The sequence below is a fragment of the Lucilia sericata genome, unplaced genomic scaffold (assembly GCF_015586225.1).
Source record: "Lucilia sericata isolate MDLA Ls3-8-SP2 unplaced genomic scaffold, ASM1558622v1 Contig000382F_arrow, whole genome shotgun sequence".
Taxonomy (NCBI): Eukaryota; Metazoa; Arthropoda; class Insecta; order Diptera; family Calliphoridae; genus Lucilia; species Lucilia sericata.
In genome coordinates, this window is record NW_023994401.1 from 62,501 (window position 1) to 84,765 (window position 22,265).

The window sequence follows — 22,265 nt, forward strand, 5'->3', positions numbered from 1 at the left end:
TTCCCCCCTTTTTCTAGTTATTAACCAAAACAAATTCACTACAGAAATTAGTTGATTTTCTAAAAACACCAAATTAACTGTTATTTTAACCTCATTTGTAAAGCTTATAGAGTTTTTTGTTTTCTTAGCAGCAACTAAGAAAAATGAGGAATGACTCATTCCCTCTCTGCATCTCCCATTGGTATGAATGAAGTCAAGCTCTGTTTTGTGAAAGAGTGACTAAATCTTTAATAGTGTTTTATTTTATTTCCGCATTTAATATATTAAATATTAAAAGTATTATAATGCTTTTTGTTTTAATGTGTTATTGCATCTAGTCAGCTTATAATTATGTATATGACCAACGATGTGTAAAGAAAGTGGGCATGTAGTTAGTATACATTATCAGGTATAGAGACAGTTTGAGTGGTTTTTATGTGATAGAAATTTTAGAATGTTTTTCTTTATTCTATGAATATTTTGTTATTATATATGAGAAAAACTTTTCTCCAATACAAACAAGAAATGCAAGTGGAAATAAGAAAATTTAAAAAATAAAGAAGTAGACATGTGTAAATACGTTTAGAATTTTAGAAAATCATAGAGTGAAAGCATTCTGAATTGAAAATTGTTCTGAGATTTGAAATAGATATACAATACCTTTTTGGTAGATCATAGGTCTTGAATTCGCTAGATATCAATAGCTTTTAAAAAAATGTTTTTACAATGTCGTTAAATTATTAAAATTCCTCAAGGAAATGGTGTTAAATTGGCCACTATTAAGTTGTATAACTTTCTGACAAAACTCAGCAAATATTAAGGAATAAAGAGACAGGATTTAGTATCTTTAGCGATAGCCCTTAAAACGTTAAAGTAATTTTCTAAAAATTATTTAAAATTTTTCCAAAATTGCTTTATAATGCTGATATCTTGCTATTTTTAATTTTAGATCAATCGGGTAAAATTCGTATTTGGGATACCGTTAACAAGGAGCATATATTGAAAAATGAATTTCAACCTATTGGTGGACCCATTAAGGATATTGCCTGGTCTCCCGACAATCAACGTATTGTTGTAGTAGGCGAAGGACGTGAACGTTTTGGTCATGTTTTCATGACTGAAACCGGCACCTCAGTAGGTGAAATCAGTGGACAATCTAAACCCATTAATTCATGTGATTTTAGACCCGCTAGACCTTTCCGTATAGTAACAGGTAAGATTTATCTTTTTCTCCCAAGGAAATCGAAAATTATTCAAAATTTATTTATTTTTATAACAGGCAGTGAAGACAACACCATTGGCATTTTCGAGGGTCCACCCTTCAAGTTCAAAATGACCAAACAGGAACACTCACGTTTCGTGCAAGCCGTACGCTATTCGCCCGATGGCAAATACTTTGCCTCTGCTGGTTTTGATGGCAAAGTTTTTATGTATGACGGAGCCACTTCGGAATTGATAGGTGAATTTGGCAGTCCTGCTCATAAGGGCGGTGTCTATGCTGTGGCATGGAAACCCGATGGTACCCAATTGTTAACCTGTTCCGGTGATAAGACTTGCCGTTTGTGGAATGTTGAGACTAGAGAATTGATCTCAGAATTTGTTATGGGCACCACCGTAGATGATCAACAGGTGTCTTGTTTGTGGCAAGGAGAGCATTTATTAACTGTTTCCTTGTCCGGTAACATTAGCTACTTGGATGTTAATGATCCTACCAAACCTTTGCGTGTTATTAAAGGTCATAATAAACCTATTACTGTTTTGGGTTTAAGTGATGATCGTAGCACTATTTATACTGGTAGTCATGATGGTGTTGTTACTAGCTGGAATTCAGGAAGTGGTGTTAATGATCGTGTACAGGGTGCTGGACATGGTAATCAAGTAAGTTAAGATTTCTTAAAAATCAAAGGGAACTTGTCAATTAATTGTTGTAACTTCCTTTAAACCAGATGAACGGCATTGCTGCTTGGGGTGATTTTGTCTACACCTGCGGCATTGATGATAGTTTACGTCAATTTAGCATTGAATCCAATGCTTTCACCGACTATGTAGTCAAACTAAATTGCCAACCCCGTGGTTTGGCTATATTACGCAACGAAAACATTATTGCCTTGGCCTGTGTCAAGGAAATCACTTTGGTCCAAGATCAAAAGAAAGTCTTCTCTTTACCCATTAAATACGAAGCCAGCAGTATTACTGCCAATCCTGAAACCCTGGAAATTGCTGTAGGCGGTGATGATCAAAAATTACGTGTTTACTCTTTAAAGGGTACTAGCTTGGAGTTGAAATGCGAATTGGAACATTTGGGTGCTGTTACCGACTGCACCTACTCACCCGACAATAAGTATTTGGTGGCTTGTGATGCTCACCGTAAAGTTGTATTGTATTCAGTGGAGGAATATAAACCAGCTCATAATAAAGAATGGGGCTTCCATAATGCTAAAGTTAATACAGTGGCCTGGTCACCTAATTCTCTTTTAGTGGCTAGTGGTTCTTTGGATACCACTATTATCATCTGGTCGGTGTCTAATCCTAGCAAACATACCATCATTAAAAGTAAGTTTTTCACTTTTCTTAATATCTCCCACAAAATTGTAATTTTTTTCCTTTTCTTTTTCCCTTAGACGCTCATCCTCAATCTCAAATTACTCGTTTAGTATGGTTGGACAATAACACTGTGATCTCTACCGGTCAAGATTGTAATACCAAAGTCTGGCATGTTGAAACCATTTAATTGAAATAAATGTGTTTCTTTATGCTCAATTAATTGTATCTTTAAAACAAACACACAAATTATTAACTACTACTACTACTACTCATTTTTCTTGGCTTTCCTCGAAAGTTTTCATCTAATGCATTTTATTTGTAACTTTATATTCTCAATTTTGCCCTGTTATCATTACAACTACTTCCACTCCTGCCCTGTTTTACGTTTGCATTTGTTTATAAGTTTACCAAGTATTCAAAAGAAAAGTTCGTATTTTTTTTTTTAATTTATTTTCTTATATTTTCAATTTATTCTGTTTTGTAATTATTTTATGTTTCTTTTTAATTGTAGATTTCTTTCAATTTGCTTTAAAAACCAAAACAAATACACTCTTTTTTCTATTCTAATTCTAACTACGTTTTTGGAAGCGTAAATTTTATATCAAAAAAACAAAATAAAAAAAAACATATTTTGCAATAATTTTTTTTACAAAGTGATCCATTTAAATCAAGAAAACATATATTAAGTTAAAAGGTAATATTTAAGTATATTTTTTAAGGACTTTTTTTAATTTTTCTTTGTGTTTTATAGATAAACAAGTTATTCTTCAATCAAGTTACTTATTTAAACAAGATTTATTCAAGACTCAAGACTTTAAACTAATTCAAGACTCTTTAAACTATAGAAATCTCATCTCAATCATTTCAAAGCAGTTCAAAAATTCATTTTTAATTTCACATTTTCATCTACTAACAAAATAAGCAAGTTTCACAGGTATGTATGACATTTTTTGGGTAATCTTATTATAATACCAAAAATTTAAATACAACTCTTACGTAAGAGCTAGTTTTTTGTTAAACGATACAATATCCTTAAATATTGAATGGCTGAATTCTATCTACTACATATTATATATGTCATTAATTTGATATCTTTTGGGAGCATTAGTAAGAACAATAAGTCCTTAGTATCATGGCGAAATTGGCTTGATAAAGCTACATTTTTTCTTAATATTTGATTAACAACTTAATAGTTAGTCCTATGAATATTCCTAGGAATATATATTACTTCTTATTTACTCACTAGGCTTTAGAGAAGGCTATATATTAAGACTAAAAAATATACTATATATTAGGGTGTAGACTACACTAAATGCTTGAATATAGACAAGACTAAAATCTATAATATAGACTAGACTATAGACAAGATTGAAGGCAATACAAGATTGTAGACTGTAACTACAGAGTATATTGTAGTTTGGAGTATATACGAAACTTTATTCCAGAGTGTAGACTAGACGTTATGTAATATATTTCTATGAAAGTCCTTAGGCTAGACTGTATGAAAATCCTTAGGCTAGACTGTAGACTAGGCTATAGACTAGGCTATAGACTAGACTATAGACATGACTATAGGCTATACTATATAGTAAAATATGGACTGGACAACAGGCTAGGCTATATACTAGACTACCGACCAGATCATATACAGAAATTTTGGCTCGACTATATAGTAGACTGGACTATAGGCACGACTATTCCTTACGTTACTGACGTACTACCTTACAGACGACGGACGACGGACGGACGGACGGACGGAAGGACGGAAGGACGAAGGACTGACGGACGGACGGACGTGACGTACTGACGACGGACGGACGGAGGACGGACGGACGGACGACGGACGGACTGACGGACGGACGGACGGACGGACGGACGGACGGACGGACGGCACGGACGGACGGACGGACGGACGGACGGACGGACGGACGGACGGCGGACGGACGGACGGACGGACGGACGACGGACGGACGGACGGACGACGGACGGACGTACGGACGTACTGACGGACTGACGGACGGACGGACGGGACGGAGGACGGACGGACGGACGACGGACGGACGGACGGACGGACGGACGACGGACGACGGACGGACGGACGGACGGACGGACGGACGGACGGACGGACGGACGACGGACGGACGGACGGACGGACTGACGGACGGACGGCCGGACGGACGGCGGACGGACGGACGACGGACGGACGGACGGACGGACGGACGGACGGACGGACGGACGGACGGACGGACGGACTGACGGACGGCCGACGACACGGAGGGACGGACGACGACGGACGGACGGACGGACGGACCGGACGGACGGACGGACTGACGTACGGACGAGGACGGACGGACGGACGGACGGACGGACGGACGGACGGACGGACGGACGGACGACGGACGGACGGACGGACGGACGGGACGGACGGACGGAAGGACGGACGGACGGAGGACGGACGGACGGACGAGGACGGACGCGACGGACGGACGGACGGACGGACGGACGGACGGACGGACGGAACGGAACGGACGGACGGACGTACGGACGGACTGACGGTACGGACGGACTGACGGACGACGGACGGACGGACGGACGGACGAACGGACGGACGGACGGACTTAATTACGTACGTACTTTACTTAACTTACTTACTTAACTTACTTACTTACTTAATATTACTTTACTTATTCCTTACTTACTTACTTTACTAATACTTAACTTACTTACTTACTTACTTACTTACTACTTACTTACTCTTACTTACGTATGTATTCAATAGTCCCCTCTGTTCCGCATTTTGATTACGTTTCCGCATTAGCAACAACTAGTAAAGGACCATCGAACCGAACTGTTGAATAAAATTCCAATTCGGATTGAATTCAGAATAGGGGCGAGTATCATCGTATCTGTCACCTGATGAGTTACCTTTTCTTAAATCTCAAGAAAATGCTTTAAACATTTTCCTTACAATTCAATCATTTCGGAAAACTGTTCCGCCTTAAAAATGTTCAACACTATTTCATTTTTTTGTTCCAAACAATTTTGTTTTTATTTTCAATATTATTTTTTTTTAATTTAATTTAAAAGAAAACATAGTATAAATTTGTCTTTTGTGTGCATAGTGGTGTATATGTGTGTATGTAGTGTATAAAATTTGTTTTTGTCTTAACTTAAAAACTAAACTAAAGAGTGTAGAAAACGTGTACAATGTGTATGTGATTGAGTGAATGGTTACATTTTATGTTGCATTTTTATAAACTTTAAAATCAACTAAAGGCTAGAAATAAACATCTCCCATGGCGAATAAAATTTTAATTGAATTAGCATTGCTTTTCTCCTTTATACATTCTCCAAAGTTTTATCTTGAAACTGCAGAGAAATTTTAGGATAAAATTATTTAAATCATTAAAATGTTCTAGGAATATTCGTGATACTAGCATATTTTGTTCGCTTTAACGATAAAAGAATTGTGTATTCTTGCGAAGAAATTTTGCAAGCAATTTTCAGATTTTAAGAAATAACATCAGCAATTAGATGAAGAGTTCACGGAATATTCGTGATACTCGGAAATTTTGGCCCGAGTTGAAGAAAAACACTATTATCAATCTGCTCTTTAGAAACAAAATTGACTTTTGCGGAATATTCGAGTGAAACAAAAATCGAAATATGGAATTATGTAAACCATTGAAAATTTCATGGAATATTCGTGATATTTTTAGTTTTTTGCTTAGGGGAAACATGAATAAGTCTATTATCCATTTATACGCCATAGGAGTCAATAATTAACAAAAAATCTTTTGTAAAGAAACATAAATCAACTAGTAATTTAAAACTAAGATAAGCCTCCAATATTTTAAATATTAAATAATAAGAAAGGAATTATTAAATAACATAATAAGACAAAATTTGAGAAGAACTATTGTGTTGAAAGAGATAAAGCGTAAACTTTGTGAAAAAACTAAAGAGAAGAGAAGAAACTAGATAAATATAGACTATAGAGTAGACTATAGACTAGACTATAAACTGGACTATAGATTAGACTATAGACTACAATATAGACTGGACTATAGACAAGATTTTAGACTGGACTATAGACAGGAGTATAGACTACACTATAGACTAGACTGAAGACTAATTTATAGACTGGACTATAGACTATACTATAGACTGGACTATAGACTAGACTATAGCATAGACTAAAGACTAGGCTATAGAATAGACTATAGACTAGACAAAGGCTAGACTATAGACTGGACTATAGACTATACACTAGACTAAACACTAGATTATAGACTATTCTATAGACTAAACTATCGACTAGACTATAGAAAAGACTATAGACTATTTTATAGACTAAACCGTAGACTAGCCTTTAATCTAAAGAAAAAGTTTCAAAATCTTTATTTTCTTCACACAATAGTCCTTTTTTGGGAAAGTTTAAAAGTTTTTAACAAAATGATGACTTTTTTCAAATATATCACAGTTGGGACTAGACATTGGGAAGGTTTTTTTTTTTTAAAGTAAAGTAACATAGCGGTGGTATTTAGCTAATTTGTTTTCCCAAAGAAAACATTAATTATCTTCTAAAAAGTCCTTAATTAGAAGTATTCAAATTAGGACTTAAGCTCGCTTCTACATTATTAGTATTCGTCGGATTAGAAAGATCGTTAGGATTGTGAGGAGAGGTTGTAGAATTATTGGTGGGTACGGGGGATGATTTCGTGTTTTCGTGTGAAGGACTACATGGTGTGTTATTTAAAAATGTGGAAGTGGTGGAGGAGGAGGTTGCAGAGCTTAAATTATGGCTAAAATCTTTCGGAGGTAAAGAAGCCACTGAACAGTTTGGTGATTGTTGTTCGTTTGTTTGTTGTTGATGCTGTTGTTGTTGAGCTGCCGCAGCCGCTAAATGAAATTGATTGGGCATAAACATTTGATAGGCTGAACTTAATTGGGCGGCTGTTAAAGCGGAACTTTCATTGCAATTCAAATCATTTGTTGTAGAGCTGCTGCTGGTGGTAGAGGCTGTGGGAAAATGTGTTAAAGTATTGGGTGAGGTGGGTGTTACCTCCCCCGAGGAGGGTGAGGTATGAGCCATTGCAGCAGCATTTAACTGGGAGGCTAAAACCTTATTGGCCCTTTTCCTTCTGGCCTCAGTTTCACAGGGCGAGGGAGCCCCCGGGTGTCTGTAGGAAACATGTTTACGCAAAGCATCCTTACTGCGCGAGACATGAGAACAAACATTACAGGCATATCTTTAAAGAAAATTATGGAAATTATTAATTTGTTTAAATTGTTTTGAATGCTATACAAACTAACCTCACATTTTGATGCGTTTCCAAATGCACTCTTAAATTATATTGATTGCTCAATTGTTTGTGACAAATAAAACAAGTGGCATATAATTTTGAGTTGGAAGGAGGCTTAGTTTGTGGACTCTGGGAGGAGCTAAGTTTTTCATTAGACATTAATCTGGCCGCCTCATTTTTTAAACTTTCATTGGCCACTTCCATGGTGCGAGCACAAGATTGAGCATATTTATCTAAATGTTGCTGTAGTTTCAATTGATCCTCGGGCGAGATATTATAGGGTAATTGTGAGTGCAAAGGACTAGAGGTGTCGGTGTTGCTAGTGTTCGAGAAGAGTGAAGATTTGCTGTTGATTAAGGGAGAGGGAGTGGAGCTGTAGTTATCCATAGAAGTTTTAATGCTTAAGGGCGAAAGTTGTGCATGTAAATGTGTTGATAAGGGGGAGTTGCTTAAATTATCAGATGCCCCCTTTTCAAGTTTACTGCTAGAGCTCGCACTACCACTGGCGGCGTTACTTGAAACACGCAAATTTTTCACTATTTTGTCGATACGTTTGATGTCTTTTTGCTGCTGTAGAGAAAGCTGATTTTGCTGCAATTGTTGGGAGCTGAGAGCAGTTTTCTTATCCAAACCCGAACAAAATCTTTTGGCCATTTGTAAATCTTCCTCCGAGTGCATGAGGGAGGGCAATAAGTCTTTGGGAGTAATAGCCATATTGGCTTGATAAAGATTACATTGTTGTTGATATTTGGCCAATAGGTCCGAAGTCTTATTTAAGGCAGTTTGGGAGAAGTTCAAAGGCTGGTGCATTAGATTGGGATAGAATTGTAAAGATTTCAAAAAGAAATTTTCCAAGGGAGAGGGAAATTTTGTAGATAAAAGAGGATTAAAATTGGCTGCCGGCAACGAGTTATTTAAATTGGCTGAAGAGGCGGGTGTGGTAGGCAAAGTAAAGTTAACAGTTGAGGAGGCTGCAGTAGGCGGTGGAGAAGGGGGCGTGGGTGATTTCAGCAATTCCTCCTTAGGACTATGTAAAGGTTCTTTGTCTGCCGGGGTTTTACAAGGTTTCTGTAACTAAAGTAACATAAATTGTAAATAAAGTTTTAAATTCTATTCAAAATAACAACTCACATTATTATGCACATCTGCCAAACCCTTAATGCCTAAAGTCTCGGCCAAACTCAAAAGCATAGGTATCTGTTCCTCATACACATTCACCTCACCCGAATACATAAACGTTAGCAACGATACAATGGCATTAAAAGAGGCCCCGGGTATTATAATAACCGGATGATGAGTCGATTCTAGAGTGCGAAAAATTTCCAAAAAGAAAGAACTGCAAGCACTTAAAACCACACGATGGGCACGTAAAGTGCGTCCTTCGGCTGATATAGTGACATCTGTTAAATGACTTTGATCAAGTAATACGGGCAGTGTACTTAATAAACTGGTCTGTAATTTAGAAAAAACAAGAAAAAGAAAGACATTTTTAAGAATTTAGGCAAATTTTGTTTTAAAATAAATTTAAATCTCTTTCAACACTTTATTTTAGTAATAATTCGTATACCCTACAGGGGTATAAGTATATAAGTTTGTCATTGCGTTTGTAATTTTAATAATATAATATTCTGAATTCTTATAGATAGTGGTTTTAACGATGTTCGTCTGTCTGTCAGGCCGTCTATCTACATGTTTGTTGAAATGAATTTTCTGAAGACCCCTTATATCTCCGGGAACCAAGTATTTTACATTTTTATCAGGCATGCTTTTAAGATGTAATTTTCACAATGTAATATTCTATATCTTTATAGATAGTCGATTTAGCGATGTCCGTCTGTCTGTCCATCCGTCCGTATGTCTTTTTGTTTTGTTGAAAACAATTTTTCGAAGACAACAGATATCTTCGAGATCCAAATCCTTTAAAATTCTATCAGATATGCTTTTGCGATGATTCCTATTCAAAATCAGCAAAATCGGTCCATAAATAACAAAGATATGAGCAAAATTCCGAAACTACTCATAAAAATATAGTGAAATTTTTCCATGTAAACACAATGAAAACAACAACAACACGCAGAAACATATGTACGTATGTTATATGTTGTTGTTGCATTTAGTTTGGCTTGTGTATAAAAGCTGTATGTTGTTATTGCTTTGTTATTGCCAAAGTTAACGTTAAAGTCAGGGATGGAAGATTATGTATGATAAAAAATATAAGAAACTATTAAGAAGGGTATACAAGATTCGGCACAGTCGTATGTAGAATTCTTATTAAATTTTAAAACAAACACCGACAATTTTTAGTCCCTTTATTTCTTTTGCCTGCTGTCAATTTAAGATGTTTTTTTCTTATTTTTCTAAAAAATCTAAATGTAATTAAAACAGAAAATATGTTGTGTCTAATATTTGTTGCGAGTGTTTCCAAATATTAATAAATCTCATTTCATTAAAACTGTCCAAATATTTTCTTACACACATTTCAAAATATTGCAACAGCCAAAGTAGTTTTCACAAGTTTTTTTGCATTTGAATATGATTTTTCATTTTAAATTATATTTTGGATAGTGTTTGTTTGTTTGTTTGTTTTTTGGCAAATTGCTTGCACAAATTTTTTATTTGTATTTTGTTTCTTTCTGGCTTTCCTGCGCTTCAACAGTTTTGTTAATTTTATTTTTACAGACAAAATTTTGGATTGTCGAATACACCAACAAACAGACACAATCTTTAGCTATTTGCACATTGAAGCTCATCCAAATTCGATGTATTTTTTTTTTTAATTTAAAAATAAAAATTTTGTCCCATAAGCGCAAAAATTTCCTAGTAAAAATCCATTGCTTATGGACACCACTAGCAAAAAAAAACTAAAACAAATTATTTTTTTTCTTCTTGTGTATAAAAATAGTATTTTTTTGGATATTTATTTATTTTTCTTTTATAGCAAATGACATTTTGAACATTTTTAGTAAGCGCAAAATGTCCAGTCATTTGACAACTTTTTTCTTTTTAAATATACCAACATATACAAATGTATGTATGTGTGTTTTTTTTTATAAATAAATTGAATGGAAAAAGAAAAAAATCCACGTTTTATGAGCGAAATTTATGGGTTATTAAAAAAATGTAAAATGAAAATTAATGGAAAACTTTTCCAAAATTATTAAAGAAAAAAACATAATTTTTAAGGAAAATTTAAATTTTTTTTTGATATTTTCACTTTTCTTATAGGAAACAGTCTTAACATGACATTTTTATATAGAAAACTGTTTTTAAATGATATTTGGAGAAATTTTTCTATTTTCTAGTCTAATCTATAGTCTAGTTCAGAGTCTAGACTATAGTCTACTCCATAGTCTAGTCTATAGTCTAGTAAGTATCTAGTCTATAGTCTAGTAAGTATCTAGTCTATAGTCTAGTAAGTATCTAGTCTATAGTCTAGGCTATCTAGTCTAAAGTCTAGTCTATAGTCTAGTCTATAGTCTAGTCTATAGTCTAGTCTATAGTCTAGTCTATAGTCTAGTCTATAGTCTAGTCTATAGTCTAGTCTATAGTCTAGTCTATAGTCTAGTCTATAGTCTAGTCTACAGTCTAGTCTATAGTCTAGTCTATAGTCTAGTCTATAGTTTAGTCTATAGTCTAGTCTATAGTCTAGTCTATAGTCTAGTCTATAGTCTAGTCTATAGTCTAGTCTATAGTCTAGTCTATAGTCTAGTCTATAGTCTAGTCTAGTCTAGTCTATAGTCTAGTCTATAGTCTAGTCTATAGTCTAGTCTATAGTCTAGTCTATAGTCTAGTCTATAGTCTAGTCTAGTCTATACTCTAGTCTATAGTCTAGCCTATAGTCTAGTCTATAGTCTAGTCTATAGTCTAGTCTATAGTCTAGTCTAGAGTCTAGTCTATAGTCTAGTCTATAGTCTAGTCTATAGTCTAGTCTATAGTCTAGTCTATAGTCAAGTCTGTAGTCTAGTCCCTAGGCTAGTCTATAGTCTAGTCTGTAGTCTAGCCTATAGTCTATAGTCTAGTCTATAGTCAAGTCTGTAGCCTAGTCTGTAGTCTAGTCCCTAGTCTAGTCTATAGTCTAGTCTGTAGTCAAGCCTATAGTCTATATTCTAGTCTGTAGTCTAGTCTATAGTCTCGTATATAATCTAGTGTATAGCCTAGTCTATAGTATAGTCTATAGTCTATAATCTAGTCTAGTCTAGTCTATAGTCTAGTCTATAGTCTAGTCTATAGTCTAGTCTATAGTCTAGTCTATAGTCTAGTCTATAGTCTAGTCTATAGTCTAGTCTATAGACTAATCTATAGACTAGTCTATAGTCTAGTCTATAGTCTAGCCTATAGTCTAGTCTATAGTCTAGTCTATAGTCTAGTCTATAGTCTAGTCTATAGTCTAGTCTATAGTCTAGTCTATAGTCTAGTCTATAGTCTAGTCTATAGTCTAGTCTATAGTCTAGTCTATAGTCTAGTCTATAGTCTAGTCTATAGTCTAGTCTGTAGTCTAGTCTATAGTCTAATCTATAGTCTAGTCTATAGTCTAGTCTATAGTCTAGTCTATAGTCTAGTCTATAGTCTAGTATATAGTCTAGTCTATAGTCTAGTCTATAGTCTAGTCTATAGTCTAGTCTATAGTCTAGTCTATAGTCTAGTCTATAGTCTAGTCTATAGTCTAGTCTATAGTCTAGTCTATAGTCTAGTCTATGGTCTAGTCTATAGTCTAGTCTATAGTCTAGTCTATAGTCTAGTCTATAGTCTAGTCTATAGTCTAGTCTATAGTCTAGTCTATAGTCTAGTCTATAGTCTAGTCTATAGTCTAGTCTATAGTCTAGTCTATAGTCTAGTCTATAGTCTAGTCTATAGTCTAGTCTATAGTCTAGTCTATAGTCTAGTCTACAGTCTAGTCTATAGTCTAGTCTATAGTCTAGTCTATAGTCTAGTCTATAGTCTAGTCTAGTCTATAGTCTAATCTATAGTCTAGTCTATAGTCTAGTCTCCAGTCTAGTCTACAGTCTAGTCTACAGTCTAGTCTACAGTCTAGTCTATAGTCTAGTCTGTAGTCTAGACTATAGTGTAGTCTATAGTCGAGTCTATAATCCAGTTTATAGTCTAATCTATAGTCTAGTTCATAGTCTAGTCTAGTCTATAGTCTGGTCTATAGTCTGGTCAATAGTCTAGTCTATAGTCTAGTCTATAGTCTAGTCTATAATCTAGTCTATAATCTAGTCTATAGTCTAGTCTATAGTCTAATCTATAGTCTAGTCTATAGCCCAGTCTATAGTCTAGTCTATGGCCCAGTCTATAGTCTAGTCTATGGTCCAGTCTATAGTCTAGTCTATAGTCTATAGCCCGGTCTATAGTCTAGCTAAACTTGTTTTCAACAAAGGCATTCACCATTAGTGAGTGATATTCTTTGTTATCTTTCATTGAACTATTGTAGTCAAACAGACAGTTTGGCACCATAGAAGATCTTTGTTGTTCTACGGTGTTGACATATACATTCATATAACATTAGTTCTTTATAAGAAACTGTATGCTTAGGTTATTTCATACTGTATGTATAAATTGATATGTTGCCATCAGTGTCCAATTATTTTTAAATTTCCTAAAGAAATCTTTGAATTTTTCCATTAAACTAAAGATTATGGTTTTGTGTGCTTAGGTTTTTTCTTTTATTGCATTACATTATTTAACAATTCATAAAATTTCTTTGGAAAATTTCTATTTTTAATAAAATTTGTCATTTAATTTCATAGAAAAATATATTACTTACCTGATGATTATGCCATCTTAAGCAAAATTGTTGTTGATTTTCATTGTTGTTATTATTTGTTTGTTGTTGTTGCTGGTGATGAAGCTGTTGCTCTTGTAATTTTTGTGTTAATTGTTGTTCTCTAGACGATTGTTGTTGTTGTTGCTGCTGCTGTTGGCGCAAATTCGTTGTTGAAGTTGTTGTTGCATTATTATGTTCCATAATTTAGTTTTAATATTGTTTTTTTTTTAACATTAATTTTAGAATTTATAAAGATTTAAGTCATAAAATTTACTATAAAATTTAAAATTTACAAAGAATATTATTAAGTTTTCAAATTGGCGCGCAAACTTAAAAAAACAAACTCACGCACTAACAAACATAATAACAACAGCAACAACATAAACATTTTAAAGATAAATCATCAATGACATCAATAAAATGCCTGTTTATTTGTTTTGTTATTATGTGTTAAATGAGTGTGTTTTAAAAGATATTATTTAAAAGAGAGAGAGAAAGCCATTTTCTCTCTTTTGTTTATATTAACTGTTTATTTGTTTTGTTTTGTAGGTTCTTGGCCAAAATTTGATTTTGTTTTATTTTTGTTTTACAAAGATTTTCTTGCATAGAGAGTGTTTGTTTTTGAGAGAGGGAGCGAGCGAGATAGTAAGAGTATGAGTAATTTAAGTGATAAGCTAAACATTTATTAAGTATACGTCGTGTGGTATATAATGATTGCAAATTAAATATCACTTATTGATAATGATTTATAGAAATTTATGGGAATTTATAAAAAATTAAAGAATCTTTCTTAAAGTTATTTGTTGGTTAGGGTCTGATCTTTAATTAATTTAAATTTAGTTTTAATAGTTTTTCGTTTTTTTTTATATATTAAAAAAAGTTTGTCAATTTATTTCAATTGTCAAATTTGTTTTTTTGTTCAAAATTTTCTTTCGCTTATCTTTTACATTAAATCTCTTTGTCCACCAAAAACTGTTCTATATGTTGTGGATTTATATTATTTTGTGTTGAAATACTTAGATTTTGTAATGCATGTGTATGTATTTTCAGTTTTTTTTTTTGTCCGAGGGCTGCTATTTTTACCGGTTCAAGCAACAACAACAATTGTATGTATTAGCCAATTTTAATTTAGCGAATGCATTTTTGTTTTTCCTTCAGAAAAATAAAAATCTTTTTTTTTTTCTAATGGCTACACAATAAGTCGTAAAATACTTGGAGACACCTCAATATTTTTTTGAAATTTATTTTGAAAAGGCGTAGTTTAAAGGGAGGGAATGGAATTTAAAGTGATTTTTGCGAGAATGACTAAAACAAAGGGTAATTAAGTGATTTTAAAAGTATCTAAATAACTTTTCTTAAAGAAATTAGTTTTTTTCGAGACACTTTCCGAGAGAAAGGGGTATCTTCTTTTGAAATCTTTATAGAAATATGTCTTTGCGAGACCTCTTTCTTTACAAATATAATTTTACGAGCCACTTTTCTATAGAGAAATGTTTGTGCGAAACACTTTTCTATAGGAAAATGTCTCTGCGGGATACTATTATATAGAAAAAAAGTCTTTGAAATGTTATTTTGTGAGACCTTCTTTATAGAAAAATGTCTTTGGAGAAATTTATATGCGAAACCCTTTTCTTAACAAATATGTATAGCTTTGCGAGACACTTTACTATAGAAAAATGTTTCTGCGAGACACTGCTCTATAGAAAAATGCCTTTGCGAGACACTACTCTATAGAAAGTAGTGTTTTCGAGACCTATTTCTTTTAAATGTTTCTACGCCAGACTCTTTTCTACAGAAAAACGTCTTTGCGATTCAATTTGCTATAGACAAATGACTTTGTGAGACACTTTTCTTGAAAAATATGTCTTTGCGAGATCAAATATATATTTGAGAAAATATTTGCGAGACCCTTTTCCATGGAAATTTCTCTTTTCAAGGCATTGTTCTTTAGAAATGTATCTTTGTGAGACTCTTTTCTTTAAAATTGGTGAGACAGTTTTTTATAGAAATGTGTCTATCCATGTCATTGCAAGTCCTACTCTGTAGAAATATGTGTTTGCGAGACTCTTTTCTATGTAAAAAGTAAATTTGCGAGACCGTTTTTATAGAAGTGAGTCCTTTCCCTTAAGTAATGCTTATTTGCAAGACTTTTTCTTTAGAACTCTACAATGGGAGTATATTTTGTATATAAAATTGAAATTTTCTTTAGAATTGTGTCTTTGCAAGACCTTTTCTATAGAACTATCTGTTTGCAAGACTCTTTTTCTATGTAGAAAGTAACTTTGCGAGACTCTTTTTATAGAAGTGCGTGCTGCGAGGCATTTCCCTTAAGTAATGTGTATTTGCAAGACTTTTTCTTTAGAACTCTGTCTATGGGAGGTCCATTTTCTATAGAAAAGAGAAATTTTCTTTAGAATTGTGTCATTGCAAGACCTTTTCTGTAGAGCTACTCTTTTCTATGCAAAAAGTAACTTTGCGAGACCCTTTTTTATAGAAGTATATTCTGTGAGGCATTTTGTTTTAGATATGTGTATTTGCGAGACCGTTTTCTATATAGATATGTGTTTGCGAGACTTTTTCTATGTAAAAAGTAACCCATTTTTATAGAACTGAGTCCTGCGATACATTTTTCTTTAGAATTATGTCTATGCGAGTCCATTTTCTATAGAAGAGTGAAATTGTCTTTAGAATTGTGTCTTTGCAAGACTCTTAACTAATGAAACATGTGTTTGCGAGACCCTTTTCTATGCAACAAGTAACTTTGCGAGACCCTTTTTTTAAAGAAGTGTTTCCTACTAGGCAGTTTCCTTTAGAAATCTGCATTTGCGAGACCTTTTCCCTAAGAAGTATATGTTTGTGAGACTATTTTCTATGCAAAATGTAACTTTGCGAGACCCTTTTACTTTAGAAATATGTATTTGCGAGACCCTCCTCTCTTGAAATATGTGTTTGCTAGGACCTTTTCTATGCAAAAAGTTTACATTGCGACACACTTTTCTATACAAAGAGTAGATTTACGAGATATCTTGCTTTACAAAAAGTTTCTTCGGAATATCTAGTCTCAATTTCATACACCCCCCTCCCCTGTTTTGACCCCCTAAATGCCACACCTCTGAAACTACACTATATACAGACTTACATACAAACGTTTGCATTATGTACAAACTGCATTTACAAATGTTTAGCATATGTATGTATGTCGATGTGTATGTTTGTGGATATGGCCCAACTGCATGTGTAGTATATCTATGTAAATGTATCATCATCATCACATCTAATGAATAAAGGAATTTTTTTCATTCCAATATATTTTATTTGAAAACTACTAGATTCAGCTGAAAGGTACTACACTTATTGCAAATGTTTCGTTGTTGTTTTTTGTTATTTTGAATTGTTGTTTAGCTGGCTGAATGGGTGACATTAGATGGATGCTGTTTTAGCTGGTTTGCTTGGCTAGGTTTTTTTTTTATTATTTATTTCTTCTTTTATTCAGTATTGTTTTGTAGTTTTTGTAAATTTTTATTTATTTTTAAAAATTTGTGCTATTTCGTAAATATATACATACATAATCACATTAGCCAAAATCACATTGACAAGTATTAACCGAAAAAAAAACAACAACAACAAGATAAGTCCCCCATCAAAGGTAATATTTACTGCACTTAACTAACTACTACTACACATACAAAATAAATCCCAAAAATTTTGCTCAAACGAAATAAAATTTAGTAGTTTTCTAGTTCCAGTCACATAAAGCGTGTGAATATGTTCTTATTTTCTTTGTTATTTTCAAATTTATTTCAAATTGTTGTCAACTTGTCTGTTTCACTAATTTTTCATTTTCGAAAATTGAGTCATATTCTCCAGGTTTTCAACTTAATAATTTAGTATTTGTTTTTTCTTTAAGAGATTTTTATACATATTTATTTTTGTGTGTCGTTTACAAAAATAGATTTATTTTAAATAGTATTTGCTTTTTTTATGCTTTTGGACAATGACAGCTAAGTATTGTTGTATTAAGTTCTTTATGGATTTTTTTATTTGTTTCAAAAAGATTGTACTTATTTTTGTGCTAATGACAAACAAAAAATTTCTCTTGTAGCTATTATTTTTTATAGATTATTTTAATATTTCTAATGGAAAAATTCCTGAATTTTCTTAAACAAAAATTTTTCCAGCAGGAAAAAAACAAAGCATACATATTAGAATTGGAATAAGTCTCGCAAATTCAGTTTTTCATAGAAAGCCTCTCTATGGAAAAGGATCTTGTGAAGAGTCAAACAGTTTATCCATAGAAAAATTGATCATATTCTAAACAGATTTTAATTTCATTCTAAAAAGCCTTTTGGAAATTTTAATCAAATATTGAACTAGTTTTTCATAGAGAAGATTCAAAACAACTTTTCAATAGAAAAGAAGATTAGGAACTGAACAACTTTTTGATAGAAAAGTTTATTAGATTTGATAAAAAACTTGATCAAATTCTAAACAACTTTTCATTGCAAAATTCGATCAGATTCTGAAAAACTTTTCCAACAACTTTTTACTCTAAAATTTGATCGGAATCTGAACAAGTTTTTGCTGGAAAAGTTCATCAGATTCACAACAACTTTCCAATGGAAAAAATCATCAGATTCAGAACAATTTTTCAATAAAAATGTTTATCAGATGTAGAACATTGTTTTACTAGAAAAGGTCGATCAAATTCTGAACGACTTTTAACTAGAAAACTTGAATAGAATCTGCTCTTTACTATAAAACTTCATCAGATTCTAAAGAACTTTTTACTAGAAATGTTAATCAGATTCTGAACAACTTTTTACTAGAAAGTTTATCACATTCTGAATAACTTTTTACTAAAAAAGTTGATCAGATTCTGAACAACTTTTTACTAGAAAAGTTGATCTGATTCTGAACAACTTTTTACTGGAAGAACAACTTTTTACTAGAAAAGTTGATCAGATTCTGAACAACTTTTTACTATAGAAATTGATCAGATTCTGAACGACTTTTTACTAGAAATGTTAATCAGATTCTGAGCACCTTCTTACTAGAAAGTTTATCACATTCTGAATAACTTTTTCCTAGATAAGTTGATCAGATTCTGAACAACTTTTTACTAGAAAATTTGATCTGATTCTGAACAACTTTTTACTGGAAGAGGTTAATCAGATTCTGAAGAATTTTTTACTAGAAAAGTTGATCAGATTCTGAACAACTTTTTAAAGAAAAATTGATCAGATTCTGAACAACTTTTTACTAGTAAAGTTGATCAGATTCTGAAGAACTTTTTACTAGAAAAGTTGATCAGAATCTGAACAACTTTTTACTAGAAAAGTTGATCAGATTCTGAACAACTTTTTACTATAGAAATTGATCAGATTCTGAACGACTTTTTACTAGAAATGTTAATCAGATTCTGAGCACCTTCTTACTAGAAAGTTTATCACATTCTGAATAACTTTTTCCTAGATAAGTTGATCAGATTCTGAACAACTTTTTACTAGAAAATTTGATCTGATTCTGAACAACTTTTTACTGGAAGAGGTTAATCAGATTCTGAAGAATTTTTTACTAGAAAAGTTGATCAGATTCTGAACAACTTTTTAAAGAAAAATTGATCAGATTCTGAACAACTTTTTACTAGTAAAGTTGATCAGATTCTGAAGAACTTTTTACTAGAAAAGTTGATCAGATTCTAAACAACTTTTTACTAGAAAAGTTGATCAGATTCAGAATACCTTCTTACTAGAAAGTTTATCACATTCTGAATAACATTTTAATAGAAAAGTTGATCAGATTGTGAACAACTTTTAACTAGAAAAGTTGATCAGATTCTGAATTTTACATTTTACTAGAAAGATTATCAAATTCAGAACAACTTTTTACTAGAAAAGTTGATCAGATTCTGAAGAACTTTTTACTAGAAAAGTTGATCAAATACTGAAGAATTTTTTACTAGAAAAGTTGATCAGATTCTGAAGAACTTTTTACCAGAAAAGTTGATCAGTTTCTGAACTACTTTATACTGGAAAGTTGATCAGATTCTAAATTTTACATTTTACTGGAAATATTATCAAATTCTGAACAACCTTTTTACTAGAAAAGTTGATCAGATCCTGAATAAAATTTTAGTTGATCAGATTATGAAGAACTTTGTAATAGAAATTTTGATCAGATTCTAAACTAAACAGTTCCTCAGAGTGTGAATAATATTTTATTATAAAAGTTTATCAATCTGACGATTGTAAGTGATCGTCTGATTCTATCTTCTGTCAATTTTCCAGTAAACATTTACTCTTAACTAGAAAACTTCTTTTCAAATTTCGAACGATTAATAATGTTGTCCAAATGTCAATTAAATTAAGAATGATTCAAAACGAAACTCTTTCACAAAAATTTCAATCTTTTGATAATGTTCGTTTGTAATTGATCGTCAGATTTCATCTTCAGCCGACTTCCCAACAAATATTTAATTTAAATCTCAAATAGAGAACAGTTTGAAACTCTTTTCCAAATAACAAACGTTTAATAACGACGGCACTACCACTGATCGTCAGAGTTATAATATTATTCTGAACTAAATTTTTAAGTTCTTTTTCACAACTTCCATTTTAATACTTATTTACGAACTTTTATCAAGTTTTTCTTAAATATCATTCAAATGTATATAATTTGTGATCGTTGTGATCGTCGAATTGTGTTCCTTTAAAAACATAATTCCATTCTAGAAAACTTGCAATTAACTTCCTTAAATGAATGTGTTGTAGAACTAAACTAGGATATCGACTAGTGGCGGTTTTATTGGAGACTAGTTTTGGTCCTTTCGCTATATAAAAGGGGTCTGTTATGGCATTCTGTGGCAAATTATTAAACTATTTAATAAACTTGATCTGATTAGGTATATTAAAGGTCTAGGTTTGAAATGTCCTCGTTCACAACACTGTAACACGTTCTTTTTAAAAGATTATTGATATTTTTGATATGTATGTTTAAAACATGTTTGAGCATGTCGGATTTTGTCTAAAACGATGAATTCAATGATTTTATCACATTTTTAATGAAACTAAAATTTGTTTTCAAATTTCGCTTGAAAATTTGTTAAAAATTTAAAAATTTTTCACGATTTATAAAAATATTTTAAATTTATATATTTTTTTTAATTTTACATAATTTTAAAAAATTTTTTTTAATTTTTAATTATTTTATTTTTACTAAAATCTTTTATTATTTATAAATATTTTATTTTAAAACACTTTGAGATTATTTTTATTAAAAAATAATTAACTTTTTGAAAACACTTTTTTAAACATATTCCTTTACATAATTTATTTTGCTTAAATTGAATTTTTAAATTTATTACTTTTCTGCTATTTATTTCTTCATTACTGTAAAATTTTAGGTGTTTTTAATTACTTTATTATTCAAACTTTTTAACCGTTACCTAAAAAACCGTTACATTTACTATTTTTATTTTCAAAAATCCGTTACGTTTTACTTTTTTATATTTTAAAAAATGTCTTTTTGTTTTTCTATTATTTTTTTGTCTCGCTTAATTCGAAATTTTCTGCGTGTCCACCACCTTTGTATCGTGTTTGCTCACTTCTAATTTGCCAAAATTTCTAGTTTGTCTGAGGTTGGAGATTTCTTTTTCCCCAAATGTCCAATACATTTCGTGCCCCTTTTTTATTTTTTTTCAAAAAAAAATATTTTTTTTTAAGAAAAATAAAAGAAATAACAACAACAACTAATACAACATCAAAATCTGATCATTTATTTGTTTTTATTATGTAGAGTATTTTAGTAGTTGTTTGGCTTGTGCTTTCTTTTTTTTAAAAAAAGAGACATTTTGGTCGTTTGTACATTCAATGGTCACACTTTCATTTCAATATTTTATCTCTTAGTTTTCGTTTTATTTTTCTGAGTTTAATCTAATGCTAAATGATTTGAAATGAGAAGATTGTTGTTAAAGTGAAAATCATTATATATCAGGAGTGGAAAATTTAATACTTTAGTACTTTTCCAGTACTTTTTTATATTGAAAAATGCCGTGGTACCCCCACGACATTTTCGGTACTTTTTCTAACTTATAAACTTTTGATAAATAGTTCACACACCAATCTATAGGCCAGTATATTTAGTCTAGTCTATAGTCTTGTCTATAATCAAGTCTATAGTCTAGTTAATAGTGTAGTTTATACTCTAGTCTATAGTCTAGTCAATAGGCTAATCTATAGTATAGTCTATAGTCTAGTCTATAGTATATTCTATAGTCTAGTCTATAGTCTAGTTTATAGTCTAGTCTATAGTCTAGTCTATAGTCTAGTCTATAGTCTAGTTTATAGTCTAGTCTATAGTCTAGTCTATAGTCTAGTCTATAGTCTAGTTTATAGTCTAGTCTATAGTCTAGTCTATAGTCTAGTCTATAGTCTAGTCTATAGTCTAGTCTATAGTCTAGTCTATAGTCTAGTCTATAGTCTAGTCTATAGTCTAGTCTATAGTCTAGTCCTATAGTCTAGTCTATAGTCTAGTCTATAGTCTAGTCTATAGTCTAGTCTATAGTCTAGTCTATAGTCTAGTCTATAGTCTAGTCTATAGTCTAGTCTATAGTCTAGTCTATAGTCTAGTCTATAGTCTAGTCTATAGTCTAGTCTATAGTCTAGTCTATAGTC

At 32.2% G+C, this 22,265-nt stretch overlaps 2 protein-coding genes across 7 annotated transcripts in view; one reads left to right on the plus strand and one right to left on the minus strand.

Moving 5' to 3' along the window:
• LOC119604317 (actin-interacting protein 1) overlaps positions 1 to 3,163 on the plus strand; it is an 8,224-nt gene extending 5,061 nt beyond the window's left edge. The window contains exons 4-7 of the mRNA XM_037956875.1: positions 929 to 1,192; positions 1,259 to 1,857; positions 1,926 to 2,532; positions 2,601 to 3,163. Coding sequence (XP_037812803.1) covers positions 929 to 1,192; positions 1,259 to 1,857; positions 1,926 to 2,532; positions 2,601 to 2,710 — 1,580 coding nt within the window. The 3' untranslated portion in view covers positions 2,711 to 3,163. The remainder of the gene's footprint in view (positions 1 to 928; positions 1,193 to 1,258; positions 1,858 to 1,925; positions 2,533 to 2,600) is intronic.
• A 2,997-nt stretch (positions 3,164 to 6,160) lies between these two features.
• Positions 6,161 to 21,197, minus strand: LOC119604322 (GATA zinc finger domain-containing protein 6). Of its 6 annotated transcripts, XM_037956885.1 has the most exons (6): positions 21,038 to 21,048; positions 20,957 to 20,981; positions 13,594 to 13,866; positions 8,961 to 9,281; positions 7,840 to 8,903; positions 6,757 to 7,775 (listed from the first exon to the last, which is right to left on the minus strand). In XM_037956885.1, exons 3-6 carry the CDS (start codon positions 13,792 to 13,794, stop codon positions 7,118 to 7,120), a joined length of 2,244 nt encoding a protein of 747 aa, XP_037812813.1. In that variant the 5' UTR covers positions 13,795 to 13,866; positions 20,957 to 20,981; positions 21,038 to 21,048; the 3' UTR covers positions 6,757 to 7,117. The 6 variants fall into 6 exon arrangements, with proteins under 6 accessions (XP_037812808.1, XP_037812813.1, XP_037812812.1 ...); XM_037956880.1 differs by having other exon boundaries at positions 6,161 to 7,775; positions 20,957 to 21,197; XM_037956884.1 differs by lacking the exon at positions 20,957 to 20,981 and having other exon boundaries at positions 21,038 to 21,197.
• Between the last annotated feature and the right edge of the window lie 1,068 nt (positions 21,198 to 22,265).